Source organism: Eretmochelys imbricata, chromosome 7 (assembly GCF_965152235.1).
Source record: "Eretmochelys imbricata isolate rEreImb1 chromosome 7, rEreImb1.hap1, whole genome shotgun sequence".
In the NCBI taxonomy this organism is placed as follows: domain Eukaryota; kingdom Metazoa; phylum Chordata; order Testudines; family Cheloniidae; genus Eretmochelys; species Eretmochelys imbricata.
Genome location: NC_135578.1, coordinates 48,362,528 through 48,381,150, shown reverse-complemented (window position 1 = coordinate 48,381,150; position 18,623 = coordinate 48,362,528). Strand labels below are relative to the sequence as shown.

The window sequence follows — 18,623 nt, the reverse complement described above, 5'->3', positions numbered from 1 at the left end:
CAGCTGCCAGGCCGGGTCAGAGCCCGAACGGGGGCGCTATGGGGCAGGGCCAGGGGTTCCCCCCCCAGCTGCCCGACCGGGTCACAGCCCAAACGGGGCGCTATGGGGCAGGTCCAGGGGTTCCCCCCCCAGCTGCCAGGCCGGCTCAGAGCCCGAACGGGGGCGCTATGGGGCAGGGCCCCGTTTCCCCGCCGTTCCACCCCCCCGCAGGGCCCCGGTACTGACATGGCGGCGCCGCGCGCTGCTGGTCGCGCGTTCCGTCCCGTCGCTCTCCCCCGGCGCCAGACACAGCGCCACCTGCTGGCCGGAGGCTGCCGAGCGGCGGGCGCTGAACCCGCTCCTCGGCCGTGTGTGAGGGGAGCCCTCCCCGCGCTCGCTCCGGCCCGGCCCATGGACCCGGCCAAGCACATTGATACCCGGCCCAGAGAGACCCGGCACGGCCCATTGACAGCCGGTCCATAGCAGGGGCTAGTCTTCTGAGGCCCGGCCCATTGACACAGGAGCCACTGGCAGGCGGCCCAGCCGATTAATACCTGGCCTGGCCCATTGACACCTGGCACAGGGCCCATTGACACCCCATCCGACCCAGCCCTTTGACACCTGACCCAGCTCATTGACACCTGGCCCAGCCCTTTGACACCTGGCAGGGTGGCTAAGCATCAATGATTTTTTTTAATCAGCTTTTTAATCGGATACAGTCCACCCAACAGAGCAGATGTCACAGGCAAATTGCTGGATAAAGTGTATGAAAGAGAAATTGATCAGTGTGCAAAAGGTCTAGAGGGTGAAGTTGTTAACCTGAGTCTTGATGGGTGGAGCAATGTCCACAATGTTCCTGTTGTATGTGCTTGTGTGACAACAGAAGAAGGGAATGTCTTCCTTACAGAAACAACTGATACATCAGGAAATGCACACACAGCAGAATACTTACAAGAAGTAGCAGTAAAAGCTATAACAAACTGAAAAAAAATCAAATATCTAGTACGCAGCTTGGTTACAGGCAATGCTGCAAATGTGTCCAAGATGAGAAGAAATTTAGAAGAGAGTGAAGAGAGTCCCAAGCTAACAACATACAGTTGCAGTGCTCATTTGATGCACCTCCTAGCCAAAGACTTCGGTGTTCCAGAAATAAAGGCTAGTGTTGTTGAAATTGCAAAACACTTCCGTAACAACCACTTTGCAGCAGCTGCTCTGAAAACAGTGGGAGAAACCAAACTAACTGTCCCACAAGACGTGCGATGGAACTCAGGAGTGGACTGCTTTGAGCACTAGATCAAGAACTGGCCTAATCTGATGACAGTTTGTGAACAAAATTGTGAAAAAATAGATGGCACTGTCACAGCCAAAGTTCTCAACATTGGGCTTAAGAGAAATGTTGAACACATGCCGAGTACCCTGAAGCCCATTTCTGTAGCCTTGAACAAAATGCAGAGAAATAGCTGTTTTATTGCTGAAACTGGTGAAATTTGGAAGGAACTGAGTGAGATCTTAAAAAAAAGAAATATGCAATGACGGAGTTACATTACGAGCATTAAAAAAACAAATGGGACAAGCACTATCTGCAGCTCATTTTCTTGCAAATATTCTCGATACTTGGTACCAGGGTCAAACCTTAACTGCTGAAGAAGAGGAGTTGGCTGTGACATGGACATCCAGCAATCAACCCTCCATAATCCCAACTATCCCTCCATAATGCCAACTAATAAACTTCAGAGCTAAGGGTGAACCATTCAAGGAATATATATTTACTGATGATGTTTTAAAGAAAGTCACACCAGTGAACTGGTGGAAGTCACATAAGCACTTGGATTCAGAGACTTTTAAAGGGATAATCTCACTTTTAACAGCAGTAGCTTCTTCTGCCGGTGTAGAAAGAATATTTTCTTCCTTTGGACTAATTCATTCCAATTTGAGAAATTGTTTGGGACCTGAAAAAGCAGGAAAGCTTGTTTTTCTTTTCCAGATGATGAACAAACAGGAAAATGAAGGTGAAGACGACTGAGTTAGCGGCAGAAGCCAATATTTTAAGTTTCTCATGTTGACCTGGCTGACATAATTGATTTAATTTTTGTCGCTTTTTTTTAAATATTTCATTTAACTATTTTAGTTAAAAACAATTTTAACAAAAACAAACCTGATTTTAAAAAACTTGAATGTTTAACTAAATTCAAAAATTCATATGCTTGTTTTCTTAAAATATTATATGCTTGCTGTTGAAGAAAAAAATCAAGAATACATAATGTTGTTTGAGTTAAATAAAACAATTTAAATGTCTGTCTGGTGATGTTCTCCTCCTAATACAGCATGGCAAGAAAATCCTCCAAATATTAATGATTAACCTGTTGAATTGGAAATAGTTCAACTCCCAATGACTTCATAAATATCTGCTTCGACTACCTTTGGTAAATGAAATAACAAACAATCATTCATTTTCTGATATAGCTGTAAAACTAATCTGAAAAGTTTCCAAAATAAATCACTTTAAAAATGTATAGTGTGTACCTTCTAAAAATGAAAACTACATCTGTCTCTGAGTTGTGAAGAATAGGTATTAAGGTTATAGCAACCAACAAGAATGCACTTTTATGTAGAAATCCATGACTAAATCGAGTCTTCCTGACTAATGATTTAAATAATGTTTTAAATCAATTTGATTTAAAGCAAATCCACCCTGACACCCAACCCACTGACACCCGGCCCGACCCATTGATACCCAGCCCATTGACATCCAGCCCATAGAAACACGGCCTGGCCCGTAGGCATCCAGCCCAGCCCATTGATACCCAGCCCAACCTATAGACACCCGGCACACTGACACCCAGCCAGGCCCATTGACACCTGGCCCATTGACACCTGGCCCAGCACATTGACACATGGCCTGGCCCAGCCCATTGACACCCGGCCCATTGACACCCGGCCCAGCCCATTGAGACCTGGCTCATTGACATACAGCCCAACCCAATGACACACAACCTGGCCCCACTCAGCACATTGACACCCGTCCCAGCCCATTCACACCTGGCCTGGCCCAGTCCTTTGACATTCAGCTCAGGGACTCCTGGCTCAGCCCACTGACCCCCAGCCCGGCCCATTGACATCCAGCCCAGCCGACTGACACCTGGCCCAGCCCAGCCTAGCCCATTGACACCTGGCTGGGCCCATTGACACCTAGCACAGCCCAGTCCTTTGACATTCAGCCCATTGACACCCAGCCTGGCCCATTGACACTCAGCCCGGCCTGGCCCAGCCTGGCCCATTGACATCCAGCCCATAGACACCCAGCCCGGCCCGTTGACACACAGCCTGGCCCACTGACACATGGCCCAGCTTGGTCCATTGACACTGTTATGTTGATAAAAATACACAGGATCTTTTCAGGGGACAAGGCAATATGCCACGTTTATTATGAGAACACAATTTGATTTATAACCAATAGCTAATACCCACACACACACACACACACACACACACACACACACACACACACACACACACACACACACACACACACACACACACACACCCCAAATATTCTGCAGCTGCTGTATAGTTACCAGTCCTGAATGTAGCCTGAGTCCATAGCTTGGTTTTGCAGCTTGGGTTCGCAGCTCGTGGTGGCTAACTGGCCAGGAAAGCCGGGCACGAGAAAGAGCCATGTCTCTTTCGGGAGCACACCGATTCCCTTCGATGTTGGCAGCAGAATGTTACCCAAAGTCTTTCATCTTACCCATTTTTTTTATAGGCCTTAGTTTGAACAAGAGTCTATGGGTCTTGCTGTGTCACGCTGCCTCTGGGTATTGTGTGATTGATTACCTGTCAATTGCAGGCGTGACTTTCAGCCTTGGACCTGACTTTGATCTTGTTTCAATTGCACCTTTGTTCTTTTCTTTTAGGTGGATTCTTCTCACTTTGTCAGGGCTGTTGTCTGCATCTTCAGCTGTTGGTGTGTGCACTTCACTTTACCAGGACAGGCTGGGGCTGGAGGTTGATTCCATCATCCATGCATACCTCATTCACACATCTGAATTAAGTTAATAAGGTTACAGCAGGGTTTTGCGAAATGGAGTAAGTATTTCAAAATGGAGTTTTAGTTACAATATGGAGTCTTAGCAAAATAAGTGTAATGAACAATTTACAATGTTGGGAGGCAAACAGTAAACAGGGGTTACAATGTTTCAATAAGCGTGAACTGTGGGGACTTAACAAGCGGCTTTATTGCCATTTAGCTGGTTATTGCGATAGCTGGTTTTATGAATGAACGCTGTTTCATTCATAAAGCTTTACTCATGAAGTTCTGTTCGTTCATTTGATACAAAATAAAATCATATTAATAAAGTCTTAATAATAATAGTAATTAAAAAGAAACAATTGCATTCTTCAGCTCTACAACACCGGGCCCAGCCCATTGATACCTGCCCAGTCCACTGACACCCATCCCATTGACACCTGGCCCAGCCCATTGACACATAGTCTGACCCACTGACACATGGTCCATTGACACCCAGCCCAGTGACACCCAGCCTAGCCCATTGATGCCCGACCCAGCCCAGTCCTTTGACATCCGGCCCTGCCCAGTCCATTGACTGGCCCTTTGACACCCAACCCATTGACACCCATCCCAGCCCATTCAAATATGGCCCAGCCCATTGACACATGGTGCATTGACTCCTGGCTCGGCCCATTGACACCCAGCCCATTGACATCCAGCCCAGCCCACTGACACACAGCCCAGCCCGGCCCAGCCCATTGACACCCAGCCCTGCCTATTGACACCCAGCCCGGGCCAGTCCCAGTCCTTTTCAGCCCATTGACACCCAGCCCGGGCCAGTCCTTTGACATCCAGCCATTGACACCTGACCTGGACCTAGACACCTGGTCTGGCTCAGTCCTTTGACATCTGGCCCATTGACACCTAGCCCAGCCCATTCCTTTGACATCCAGCCCAGCCCAGTCCTTTGACCTCCAGCTCATTGACACCGTGCCCAGCCAAGTGCTTTGACATTCAGCCCATTGACACACAGCCCAGCCCATTGACACATGGCCTGGCCCAGCCTGGCCTGGCCCAACCCACTGACACCCAATCCAAAGGCTTTGATCTTAAGGCCTATCAATATGGTCTCCTGCCCCCTGTTTAGCAGTTAGTGCAGCAGCTGGAGTAGCATCCTCCCAGTGACCTTTGAAGTGCTCTGAGGAAGGAACCTGCTGGCAATGAGGCTCTGTGGACTCGCCTTTCCAGACAGGATGGTGTTTAGTCTGCAGAAGACAAGATGGTGTCTGGTGGGATGCTATTCCTCCTCCGCTCCCAGCACACACACACACATCAGCCCCTTTCAGTGCTACCGTGTAGGTCTGACAAGCCCAGCATTCCATTGACCTTACTTGGGGGAGTGGGGGTAGGCACAGGAGTGCTAAACAATGAGTCATCCTGCTGGTCACTTCCTAAGCCTTGGGTTTGGGAGTCTGTTGATTTCACCTCCTCCAGATGAGCCACCAACTTTCCAGTGTGGAAAGCTCTACCCAGGAGCTGAGGTGTCCAGCTTGTCCCAGCTCAGTGTTTATGAGGGAATCCAACATCGGCTGGGTCTTGGGAGCAAAGCTGGTAACCCTTAGGGTATGTCTACTCTGCAGCTGGGAGCAGCAGCTAGACATGCACTAGCTTCGCTTGAGCTAGTGTGCTAAATATAGCAGTGTGGACGTTGCAGCATGGGCAGTGATACAAGCCATGGTCTGACTAGCCTGTGCCATAATGCCCACCCTGCTGTATTTAGCTCACTAGCTCCAGCTGAGCTAGCATGCGCCTGTCCATCTGGACTGGGAACTTCACTCCCATCTGCAGTGTAAACATACCTAGAGCCCTCAGTGTCATCCCCTTGCAAAATCACACCTCCTGCAGCTACCTGCTTGCATCCCTAACCTGGTCTTCCTTTTGCTACCCACCCCTCACCAGCACCATGTCATAGAATCATAGAAGATTAGGGTTGGAAGAGACCTCAGGAGGTCATCTAGTCCAACCCCCTGCTCAAAGCAGGACCAACACCAACTAAATCATCACAGCCAGGGCTTTGTCAAGCTGGGCCTTAAAAACCTGTAAGGATGGAGATTCCACACCTCCCTAGGTAACCTATTCCAGTGCTTCACCACCCTCCTAGTGAAATAGTTTTTCCTAATATCCAACCTAGACCTCTCCCACTGCAACTTGAGACCATTACTCCTTGTTCTGTCATCTGCTACCACTGAGAACAGTCTAGATCCATCCTCTCTGGAACCCCCTTTCAGGTAGTTGAAGGCTGCTATCAAATCCCCCTTCACTCTTCTTTTCTGCAGACTAAACAAGCCCAGTTCCCTCAGCCTCTCCACATAAGTCATGTGCCCCAGCCCTCTGATCATTTTTGTTGCCCTCCGCTGGACTCTCTCCAATTTGTCCACATCCCTTCTGTAGTGGGGGGCTTAAAACTGGACACAATACTACAGCTGTGTCCTCACCAGTGCCAGATAGAGGGGAATAATCACTTCCCTCGATCTGCTGGCAATGCTCCTACTAATGCAGCCCAATATGCCTTTAGCCTTCTTGGCAACAAGGGCACACTGCTGACACAAATCCAGCTTCTCATCCACTATAACCCCCAGGTCCTTTTCTGCAGAACTATTGCTTAGCCAGTAGGTCCCCAGCCTGTAGCGGTGCATAGGATTCTTCCATCCTAAGTGCAGAACTCTTTACTTGTCCTTGTTGAACCCCATCAGATTTCTTTTGGCCCAATCCTCTAATTTGTCTAGGTCACTCTGGACCCTATCCCTACTGTAACAATGTGGCCTCTGGCGGGACACTACTGAGAGTATCAATTCAAGACAAATTGCTTACAGCAGGGCAGTTACAGCTCAAGGCTGGGGGTCCTTTACTACTAAGGCAAACCGAACCAGCCAGACAGAGAGGACTTCGATCTCACCTTACTGGCTAACCATAAGTCACACAAGCAATTCCCTCAGACACTCCAGTTTCCCAGTATCACCACCAGTGCCACTTGTTATAGGGATGAATGGTGATGAAAACCAATACCCCAGTAAAAGAAAAAAGGTTCTCTCGATCCCAAAGGACCAAGCCCCAGACCCAGGTCAATATACCAGTCAGATCTTACCCACAAATCATGCTGTTGCCAATCCTTTAGAATCTAAAGGTTTATTCATAAAAAGGAAGACATATGGATGAGAGCTAGAACTGGTTAAATGGAATCAATTACATACAGTAATGGCAAAGTTCTCAGTTCAGGCTTGTAGCAGTGATGTTATAAGCTGCAGGTTCAAATCAAGTCCTGTAGTACATCCACAGCTGGGATGGGTCATTCAGTTCACAGGCCCTGCTAAGACACCTGGACTCTTCAGCTCAAGCTTGCAGTTGTTCATGTGGTTAGATCTGGAGGTCTCCTGTTCAGTTCCCAGGGTATCAGCCAAGAGGGGGCCATCACACACTTACACTTGTGCAAACAAAAAGCCATTTGATTGGCTCTTGAGGGTGGCATGTGAATTCTTTGCATGGTTCTAGTCTGTGATTTATTTTTATTTTGGAATGATCGCTTCAGCCAGGTGCTGTGCGTCATTTTGAATTGCACTTTGCTACCCTGCCTGGCGCTGTGTATACGTATGGTGTGTTCCAGGGGTGGGGTGTATCGGGCCACGTAGGGTGCATGGGCCCATGGGGCAGGGGTTGTTTAACAGCCACACTGAATGGTTCAGTGCAGGAGGCTTACACCGCAGTAGCCCTTGCATGCTGCTAGTTACAGCACACATTTTGGGCTATGACTCTCTCCGTTGTGGACATGACAGAGATCTCTATACATGGTACACACCTCCCTGTGAGGTGGTTTTAGCATAGGATGGATCTGACACTTACATGTCGGTTTATGATGGGGTTCCACATATCATGCATGTTTCCTGTTATGAAGCACAGAGTTACACTATGTGAGGGGTACATGACAGAAAGGAATTAACTGCATCCCAGACTGTATCCATATTGGTGTTTGAGCGTGTTTCAGGGTGACGTGGCCATGTGGGTGTAATGGGGCCATGGGGGGGAGGGGCATTTTGGGGTAGAGTGCATGGGGGCCATGTGGGGGGGGGGTTTCAGGGGTTGGCTGTATGGGGCTACATAAGGTGTGTGGGCCCACATGGGGATGTATATGTGGGGTGTGGGTGTGTCGGGGTGGGGTGTATGGGGCCATGTAGGATGCGTGGGGCCATGTGGGGGTGTACATGTGGGCTGTGGGTATGTCAAGGGTGAGCTGTATGGGGCTACATGGGATGTATGGGGCCATGTGGGGTGCATACAGGGGTGTCTCCGCTGAGGCTCTCACTCTCGGTTGCCCTCACGTTCACACCGGGTCCCTGCCCAGCCAGCATAGCACTGGCAGCTGAATTCTTCCACCAGCTTGGCTTGCTCCTGCTTTGCCAGCTGTCCCTGCAGGCGGAGGTGGGGCCAGCTGCGGTGCCTCCGGACGGTGAAGCTGGAGGGGCTGAGGTGCAGGAAGGCATCGGGGTACCCAGCCCGCCGTACGCAGCGCCCATGGCTGGAGCACACCGTGAGACTGCACAGTGAGGCGCTGCTGGTCACGTTCACGATGTAGTGGCCCAGGCTCCTGTCCACGTACTCCTTCAGTGCCAGGCAGGATTCCTGTAGGGGGGACACAGTACGGGCCCAGGCAGGGCTCTCTCAGGGGAGAGGAGGGGCCCATTTTCCTGATGTGCTCCCCTTCCACACAGTCCCCCCGGGACCCACCCTCCCAGCTCCTGAGTGCAGGGGGAGCCAGACCCCAGGGCTCCCACTCTCAGCATCACACACACCTGGGAACTGCTAGTCGCACACCATGCGAGAGCCCCCCCCCCCCGACATCTTCCCATCATCTGAGTGCAGGAGCATCCACACCCCAGCCAGGATTCCCATTCCCAACCTGGAAGCAGCCGTAGCCCCCCACGGAACGCACCCGTGAGTGACTGTAATCCTCGCTGCCCCACAGCACAACCCCTGAGGCACCTTGAGAAGCACTTTCCCCAATGGTATGGACCAAGTCCTCCTGCAAGAAGCAGAGAATCACCATGAAGATAACAGCTTCAGCTACTAACATCTAGGAGGGTTTGAAGGCTGTTGCATGCATCCTTCCCGCACAGATCTCCCCCTTCCGGCACAACAGGAGACAACCACCAGCACCCGCAGCCTCAAGCCAGATTGAGGAACCTCTGTGGTTCTGTTCCAGGTGAGCGGGGTGGGTCAAAGATAGTGTCATGGCCTCAGTGCCCACATGCAAAGCTGACAGGTGTTAATGACTGCTGGCAAGCGGGGCTTTGATCTACAATCACACTCCAGGTTAAAGTGACCTTTCTGCAGGCTAAAGGGAAGGAGCAATTAAGCCCCTTTATGTAGTGACATAGCTGGAAACAACAGAAGCCACCATCCAAGGCAATGACAAGCCCTGATCAGAAGGTAAGCTGTGCAGGCTGATGGCAAATGCAGGGGCTAGGGGCTGGTTTGGCAAGCTGTGAGGGGGTGCTAGAGCAGAGGTGGCCAACAGGCAGGGAGGGGTCATGGCCCTGAGAGAGCAGAGGGTCAGAGCTCAGTGGGCCCAGCACTGACTGAAGAGGCAGGCCTGGGGATTTCTCAGTAAGGAAACTGCCAGCTGTTTGTTTCTTTCTATTCAGGGAAGCTGGACTTTGTGCCCATTCTTTGCAAATAAACAACCTGACTCAAAAACAACCCAGCAAGGCCCCAGCTGCTGGATAACCACCCGGGACCACTGCGGCCACAGCAGTGTAACAAAGACAGATCTCTGCTAAGCTGGGAGGGGAGCGTGGCGAAGAGTTGCTTGAGTTGGGAGTATTTTCTTTCCTGGACGTGCAAGGAAAAGGCAGGGGAATAGCCTGAAACAGGCCAAATGTAGAGAAACCCTCCAGGAGCCCAGACCTTTGTCTTGTGTGAAAGCATCACTCTCCTCTGGACCCATGGCCCCGGATATGGCCCTTGTCCTTCACACATCTCCCGCTGGGATCCCTATGGATCCCCCTTCTGCCCTCCAAGGCTTCTCCACCCCCCACTCCACCAAACTGACTTCATCCTGCCAGACTTCCTCCCTCTACCCCTTCCCCACCAACAGCTGCTCCTTGGCCCTGGGTGACAATGGTAAGCAATGGGGGAGAGGACCTGGGCTAGAAGATGGGAAACACCCCTGCCCCTAAAGCTGGCCTCTGCCTCTTGCAGCCCCCTTGCCTGGCAGCTAGGGGATGCCCTCCCACATGTCCTGCCTGGTGCCCCCTCTCTCAGCAGCAGCGGGCTCCAGCTCCGACCCTGCAGGCCCCTGGGACAGGCCAGACTTGGGCCATTGGGAGCTCGGCAGAGGTGAGCAGGTGGCATGCCTTGGGGGGGGGCCTGGCAATGCTGGGGAGGGGCGGCATCACCTGCGAGAGGAAGTCCTCCGTGAAGTCGTACTGGATGCGGGTGTAAGGTAGGACTGAGAGGCTGCCGGTCCCCGTTTGCCCCTGCACCCGAAATGCCTCGGCCACACGGTGCCGGACGAACTTGTCAACCTGGTCTGTCAGCCGGAGCTCCTTGGGCAGGTAGATGCTGGGGTAGAGCGCCCGGCTTTGGTTCCAGAGCCAGCTGAGCTGCTCATTCCGCTGCTGCTCCACGGCGGGACACTCCCCTGTGTAGTTGGCAGCTTTGAAATCATAGTTATAGCAGCTGGGGAAGCCGTAGAAACCCCAGAAGCCCCCAGGCCGCAGGCTCTTGCCAAGCGCCAGGGTCTGCTCCATGAAGGCCCGGGCGCTTTGCTCGAATTCCTCCTCAGCTTCCTCAGCCACCCTGTCTGGGGGCCAGTCGGGGTGCTGCTCCCGGACCAGCTCCTGGGACTTCTCCTTGTAGAGCTCCATGGCATCCCAGTTCCGAGCCCACACGGGGCGCCAGCTCTCCCAGTCGATCACCGCCAGGCCCCGGAAGCCTGGCTCCAAGATAGCCGCCTGGATGTCATGCCGCGCCTTCCCGAGGTGGGCCTGGAGGCTGCCGTTCTGGGGGACGCCCCCGTGGGCCGCTGTCCCTTCCGGGGTGTAGTGTGGATAGAGGCCCAGCGTGTTGCTGTAGAAGAGGGCGATCTCCTGGCCCAGGAAGGACTCGTTGCGGTTCAGCACCATGTCGAAGACCCCCAGGTCAAGGGGCACATGGTATTTTGTGCCGCACTCCTGGCTTGGGGCGTTCCACACCGTGACGAAGGGGCGGTCCCAGAGAACAGGGCCCCCACCTGCCGTGCTTTGAGCCACCGGGGCCAGGCTCAGCATGCACGCCCAGGGCAGTAGGAACGTGGCGGCCACCATGTTGAGCCTGCCTGCCAATGGCTGGCGTCTAGACCTTGAGGCCTCGGGAGAGCTCCTGGGGGCCCTGCTCCTCAAATTGGGAGAGTGAAATCTCAATGGAAGCCCGGGCAGCCCCCGAGGGATGGGGAAGCTGGGAGAGACGGAGGGTGGATTCCTGCTGCCCCCAGGGGAGCCGAGTGCTGTCAACTTTCCAAAGCTAATTCCTGCTGGCTTGTCACAGCCTCCTCCCTCCTAATAACTCCCAGACTCTCCCCGCAGAGGAGCGAGGGCTGGGATCAAACTGCTGGCTTTCGCAAGGACTTGCGGTGGGAGGCCTGGCACTGGCTCCAGAGCTTTGCCCTCCCCATGACCTTGGCTGACGTGTCAGTGGGTCCTATTCCCTCCCCCGCACATTTCTTCCCCTAGGACAGGGGTCCTCAACCTACAGCACGTGTGCCAAAGACGGCAGGCGAGCCAATTTTTAATGGCACGCTGCTGTCTGCCGGGCGTGCAGTTAAAAATCCTGCCCTACCCGGCCCACTCTTCTCCCCCCACCGCTCTCTCCTTGCAGGGCAGGCAAGCTTCCCCCTCCCCCTGCCTCTTCCCCCAGCCTGCTGGGTTCCTGCCCCTCCTTCTCTCCCTCCCTGCCGCTGATCAGCTGACGGCCCTTGCTACAGAGGGGGAGAGGGAAAAGCGGAGCCGCAGCGCGCTCTCTGCTGCGGGGACCTTGGGGAAGGGGGTGGAATCTGCATAGCCCCTCCAGCCCCCTGCCGTGAGCCCCTCAGGGCAGGGGGCTGGGAGCACCCCACGACCCCAGCCCATACCCCCAGCCCTCTGCCCTGACCCCTGCACCCCCCTCACATACCCCCACCCCTCTGCCCTGACCCTGGACCCCCCACATCCCCCAGCCCTCTGCCCTGACCCCTGAACGCTCCTCACACACACCCAGCCCTCTGCCCTCACCCCTGCACCCCCCACACACCCCAGCCCCGTGCCATGACCCCTGCACCCCCCCCACAACCCCAGCCCTGACTCTGGCACCCCCCACACATACCCAGCCCCCCCAGCCCCCTGCCCTGACTCCTGCACCCTCCTCACACACCCCCAGCCCCCTGCCCTGACTCCTGCACCCCCCACACATACCCAGCCCCCACACCCCATGCCCTGTCTCTTGCACCCCCCCACATCCACATCCCCACCCCCACCCTGAGCACCAAATGGGAGATCCTGCACACACACACACCCGCATTCCCACCTGCAACCCTCGCACCAAATGGGAGCTGCCCAGGTAAGCGCTCCACACCCAAACCTCCTGCCCCAACCCTGAGCTCCCTCCCTCATTCTAGCTCCTGGCCAGACCCTGCACCCCAACCCCCAGCCTGCTCCTTCACCCCCAGCTCTGTTCTCAGTGCACTCCCACCCTCAGCTGAGTGCAGAGAGAGGAAGAGAATGGGCCAGAACCAGGGAGAAGGTAGGTACCTACTCTATGTGGACAGGGCTGGGACCCCAGACTGGCAGCGGGCTGAGCGGGGCCAGCAGCCGGGACCCTGGCTGGCAGGAGCCAGCGGACGGAACCCCAGACCGGCAGCGGGCTGAACCGCTCAGCCCGCTGCCGGTCTGGGGTCCCGGCCACCGGCCCCGCTCAGCCCGCTGCCAGTCTGGGGTTCTGGCTGTTGGCCCCTTGCCAGCCGGGGTCCTGGCCACAGGCCCGGCTCAGCCCACTGCTGGCCTAGGTGAACAGAACCCCAGGCTGGCAGTGGGCTGAGCAGGCCAGTGGCGTATGATCAGCATTTTAATTTAATTTTAAATGAAGCTTCTTAAACATTTTGAAAACCTTGTTTACATACAACAATAGTTTATCATAGAATCATAGAATATCAGGGTTGGAAGGGACCCCTGAAGGTCATCTAGTCCAACCCCCTGCTCGAAGCAGGACCAATTCCCAGTTAAATCATCCCAGCCAGGGCTTTGTCAAGCCTGACCTTAAAAACTTCCAAGGAAGGAGATTCCACCACCTCCCTAGGCAACGCATTCCAGTGTTTCACCACCCTCTTAGTGAAAAAGTTTTTCCTAATATCCAATCTAAACCTCCCCCACTGCAACTTGAGGCCATTACTCCTCGTTCTGTCATCTGCTACCATTGAGAACAGTCTAGAGCCATCCTCTTTGGAACCCCCTTTCAGGTAGTTGAAAGCAGCTATCAAATCCCCCCTCATTCTTCTCTTCTGCAGGCTAAACAATCCCAGCTCCCTCAGCCTCTCCTCATAAGTCATGTGTTCTAGACCCCTAATCATTTTTGTTGCCCTTCGCTGGACTCTCTCCAATTTATCCACATCCTTCTTGTAGTGTGGGGCCCAAAACTGGACACAGTACTCCAGATGAGGCCTCACCAATGTCGAATAGAGGGGGACGATCACGTCCCTCGATCTGCTCGCTATGCCCCTACTTATACATCCCAAAATGCCATTGGCCTTCTTGGCAACAAGGGCACACTGCTGACTCATATCCAGCTTCTCGTCCACTGTCACCCCTAGGTCCTTTTCCGCAGAACTGCTGCCTAGCCATTCAGTCCCTAGTCTGTAGCGGTGCATTGGATTCTTCCATCCTAAGTGCAGGACCCTGCACTTATCCTTATTGAACCTCATCAGATTTCTTTTGGCCCAATCCTCCAATTTGTCTAGGTCCTTCTGTATCCTATCCCTCCCCTCCAGCGTATCTACCACTCCTCCCAGTTTAGTATCGTCCGCAAATTTGCTGAGAGTGCAATCCACACCATCCTCCAGATCATTTATGACAGGTTTCAGAGTAACAGCCGTGTTAGTCTGTATTCGCAAAAAGAAAAGGAGTACTTGTGGCACCTTAGAGACTAACCAATTTATTTGAGCATGAGCTTTCGTGAGCTACAGCTCACTTCATCAGATCTGATGAAGTGAGCTGTAGCTCACGAAAGCTCATGCTCAAATAAATTGGTTAGTCTCTAAGGTGCCACAAGTACTCCTTTTCTTTTTGCAGATCATTTATGAAGATATTGAACAAAACCGGCCCCAGGACCGACCCCTGGGGCACTCCACTTGACACCGGCTGCCAACTAGACATGGAGCCATTGATCACTACCCGTTGAGCCCGACAATCTAGCCAGCTTTCTACCCACCCTATAGTGCATTCATCCAGCCCATACTTCCTTAACTTGCTGACAAGAATACTGTGGGAGACCGTGTCAAAAGCTTTGCTAAAGTCAAGAAACAATACATCCACTGCTTTCCCTTCATCCACAGAACCAGTAATCTCATGATAAAAGGCGATTAGATTAGTCAGGCATGACCTTCCCTTGGTGAATCCATGCTGGCTGTTCCTGATCACTTTCCTCTCATGCAAGTACTTCAAGATTGATTCTTTGAGGACCTGCTCCATGATTTTTCCAGGGACTGAGGTGAGGCTGACTGGCCTGTAGTTCCCAGGATCCTCCTTCTTCCGTTTTTTAAAGATTGGCACTACATTAGCCTTTTTCCAGTCATCCGGGACTTCCCCGGTTCGCCACGAGTTTTCAAAGATAATGGCCAATGGCTCTGCAATCACAGCCGCCAATTCCTTCAGCACTCTCGGATGCAACTCGTCCGGCCCCATGGACTTGTGCATGTCCAGCTTTTCTAAATAGTCCCTAACCACCTCTATCTCCACAGAGGGCTGGCCATCTCTTCCCCATTTTGTGATGCCCAGCGTAGCAGTCTGGGAGCTGACCTTGTTAGTGAAAACAGAGGCAAAAAAAGCATTGAGTACATTAGCTTTTTCCACATCCTCTGTCACTAGGTTGCCTCCCTCATTCAGTAAGGGGCCCACACTTTCCTTGGCTTTCTTCTTGTTGCCAACATACCTGAAGAAACCCTTCTTGTTACTCTTGACATCTCTCGCTAGCTGCAGCTCCAGGTGCGATTTGGCCCTCCTGATTTCATTCCTACATGCCCAAGCAATATTTTTATACTCTTCCCTGGTCATATGTCCAACCTTCCACTTCTTGTAAGCTTCTTTTTTATGTTTAAGATCCGCTAGGATTTCACCGTTAAGCCAAGCTGGTCGCCTGCCATATTTACTATTCTTTCGACTCATTGGGATGGTTTGTCCCTGTAACCTCAACAGGGATTCCTTGAAATACAGCCAGCTCTCCTGGACTCCTTTCCCCTTCAAGTTAGTCCCCCAGGGGATCCTGGCCATCCGTTCCCTGAGGGAGTCGAAGTCTGCTTTCCTGAAGTTACATAATATATAGACTTATAGCGGGAGACCTTAAAAAACATTAAAATGTATTACTGGCACGCAAAACCTTAAATTAAAGTGAATAAATGAAGACTTGGCACACCACTTCTAAAAGGTTGCCGACCCCTGCCCTAGGAGATACCGAACTGAACCGGACCCCAGCATGGCCCCTCCCTCTTTTCCTTGCGCTCCTGTCCTCAGAGGGGGATGGGGTGTGTTTTCCCCATGTGAAGGAAATGCTGGGCCATGCTGCCAGGTCCGCTGCTCCAAAAGGGAAGCAGTTTTTTGCAGATGGGATGGAAGAGCCCTGGGTTGGCTGCTCTGTGCCCAGGTTAAAGATTTACCTCCGGGGGGAGAGAAGGAGAAGGGGTCAAAGGGATAGCATGGGGTCAATGGAACATGGGTCAGAGCTGCAGTGCTAAACTGCAAGGCCAGAATCCAAGCCACAGCAACAAAGACACAGCACCAAGGAAGCTATCAGCGCTAGGGATTAGCTGGCGTGAGCAGGGCACTGCTCCGAGGAAGCTCACAGTGTTGGGGATTAGCTGGCATGGGCAGGGCACTGCTCTGAGGAAGCTCACAGCTCTAGGGGCTAGCTGGCAAGGGCAGGGTACTGCTCCGTGGAAGCTCACCGCACTGGGGGCCAGCTGGCATGGATAGGGCACTGCTCCGAGGAAGCTCACAGAGCTGGGGGCCAGCTGGCATGGGCAGAGAAGGGAAATCATGTCCTGGGGCTGGACGTGGACCATGCCCATATCCTTGCGGCTAATCTCAGTAGCAGAAGCAGTGGCCCACGCTGACTAGCCCTGCCAGGATCCGGTGTAACAAAGTGGAACCAGCCAAAATTAGCTAGGCTACTTCTCAGGCCACAGGAGTCAGTCCCCGCAGCCCACATGGGGCGGGCCCCTTCCCTTCCTGCCCCACTTCCTGCAGCGTCAGTGGGGCAACTGAAGAAAGTGGAGACCTGCCTATAAATCTCCGGCTGGTGTGACGATGCAAATTGATTGGGGGGAGGGATGGGGAAGCAGGGGCAAGGGCAGAGAGGCTTATGGGAAATGCTGTCCTGAGGTGGTTAAGCTCCACCCCCAAGGAATCCTTGCATCCCCATGCTCTGCACAGCCGCTGGTGCTGAGACTTCACCCCTACCGCCCCAGCTGGGCCGAGGGTGTCATGCTACTGCAAAGCCCCACTGCCACCCAGGGCTTCCAAAGCATCAGATCTGGAAGCCAGAAATATGGCCCTGGCATCGGGCCACCTCCAGGAGGGAGAGCATTTAAAAAGGGGGCAGCCAGGATAAAAAACCAGGCCCCGGGCTGGACCCACTCCCTGAAGGACATTTGATCACAGCCTTGCTCTGCCCATGGCACCGTGTCCCTGTGGGCCCAACATGACCGTGCGGGCCCCTGAAAGCGGCTTAGGACCCAGATGGAGCCCACTGCCAGCCCCTACGTCCTGCCGGCTTGGTGGGGCTGGAGAGGAGGGGCTGGGGGAAGCTCAGCTAGAACAATGCCTCTCTCTGAGCCAGGAGCTTAATTTGCTATGAGAAAGCTCCAATCTCTCACCAGCTCTGGGATCCTTCCCCCGAGACTGCCTCCTTCCCCAGCCAACGGCCATGGGAGTGAGATGGAGCAGACCCTTCCAACCTGTGATGAAGGGGATGAGTGAAGCTTTCCAGCCTATGAGAGCCTTAAGGAGCAGCGTAATGGGGGGAAGGGGGGCTGTTTCCATCCCAGTAACCACAGCCGGTGTCCCGGGGGAATCTCGGGGGCTGGGGTCTACTCCAGAACATTTCCAGGTGGTCCATCGAACGGGATGGGGGAGGTGGACATGTGCAAGCCAGATGGGCCACATCCCGTATAGCCCTGGTGCCAGCTACCCCTAAAACCGGAGCTCTGAAGCCAAACCAAGATCTGGATCCAAAGCAGGCCATAAAGGGCCAAATCAAAACCCAGGACTGGACCGGACCAGCCCCTCAGGCTGCCTCAGTGTGTATGATGGGGGGCAGCATTGGGGGCTCCAGCCCTGGCCCCCAGAGTACCCTCTTATGGCATAGGGTGGTCCTGCAACAGCCATGCCTCAGTTTCCCTCTCTTCAGGGCTCCTCAATAATTTCACAGCCTGGTTTGACTGTTGCAGTGACTTGGCCCTCTGGCTAAGTCCCTAACAAAAGGTCCATCCCATCCCCGGTATACGAGGCCAAAACCAAAGACCAAACAGTTTTCACACTGGGCCTATCTAAGGGTCTGGTTGGTCTTCACTGGCTCAGACACTCCTCTGCCTGCCCGCCCTTGGGGTTCAGCTTTTCCCCCTTCCCAGGCTCCCCTCCATTCCCCTTCCCCCAGCTTCTTTGTGCTGGCCCCTGCTCCTTCTTGGGCAGCCACCCCCAGGCCTTCCTGCCTGGAGTCCCTGCTCCCCTGGCACAATATGATTCCCTGCCAGAGCCTTGCCAAACTCTGCAGCCCTCAGCAGCCTTCTCCAGGCCTCTGCCTTCTCTAGCCCAATGGGGTGACATGATTCACCAGTCACATGACTGTCAGCATTCACCCCACCTAGGGAGGTGAGCTGGCTGGGTCACAGCTCTGCTGAGCCCCATAGCCTCTGAATAGGCCCAGCCAGACTGATAGTGCAGTGCTGTGGGGTGACCTGCAGGGGGCAGTGTGTGACAACAGTGCAGTGCTGTGGGGTGCTCTGCAGGGGGGGTATGATAATGGTGCAGTGCTGGGGGGTGCCCTGCAGGGGGCAGTGTGCGATAACGGTGCAGTGACGGGGGGTGCAGTGCTGCGGGGTGCCCTGCAGGGGGCGGTGTGCGATAACGGTGCAGTGACGGGGGGGGTGCAGTGCGGCAGAGTGCCCTGCAGGGGGCGGTGTGCGATAAAGGTGCAGTGCTGGGGGTGCAGTGCAGCGGGGTGCCCTGCAGGGGGCGGTGTGCGATAAGGGTGTAGTATTGGGGGTGCAGTGCTGCGGGGTGCCCTGCAGGGGGCGATGTGCGATAACGGTGCAGTGACGGGGGTGCAGTGCTGCGGGGTGCCCTGCAGGGGGCGATGTGCGATA

The 18,623-nt window shown here is 53.9% G+C and overlaps 1 protein-coding gene across 1 annotated transcript; it reads right to left on the bottom strand.

The window, feature by feature from the left end:
* Positions 1-8,341: 8,341 nt before the first annotated feature.
* On the bottom strand, positions 8,342-11,346 carry HYAL1 (hyaluronidase 1). The gene is made up of 3 exons (XM_077822069.1): positions 10,438-11,346; positions 8,973-9,062; positions 8,342-8,662 (listed from the first exon to the last, which is right to left on the bottom strand). The coding sequence occupies exons 1-3, from the start codon at positions 11,344-11,346 to the stop codon at positions 8,342-8,344; spliced, it is 1,320 nt and encodes a 439-aa protein (XP_077678195.1).
* Positions 11,347-18,623: the final 7,277 nt, after the last annotated feature.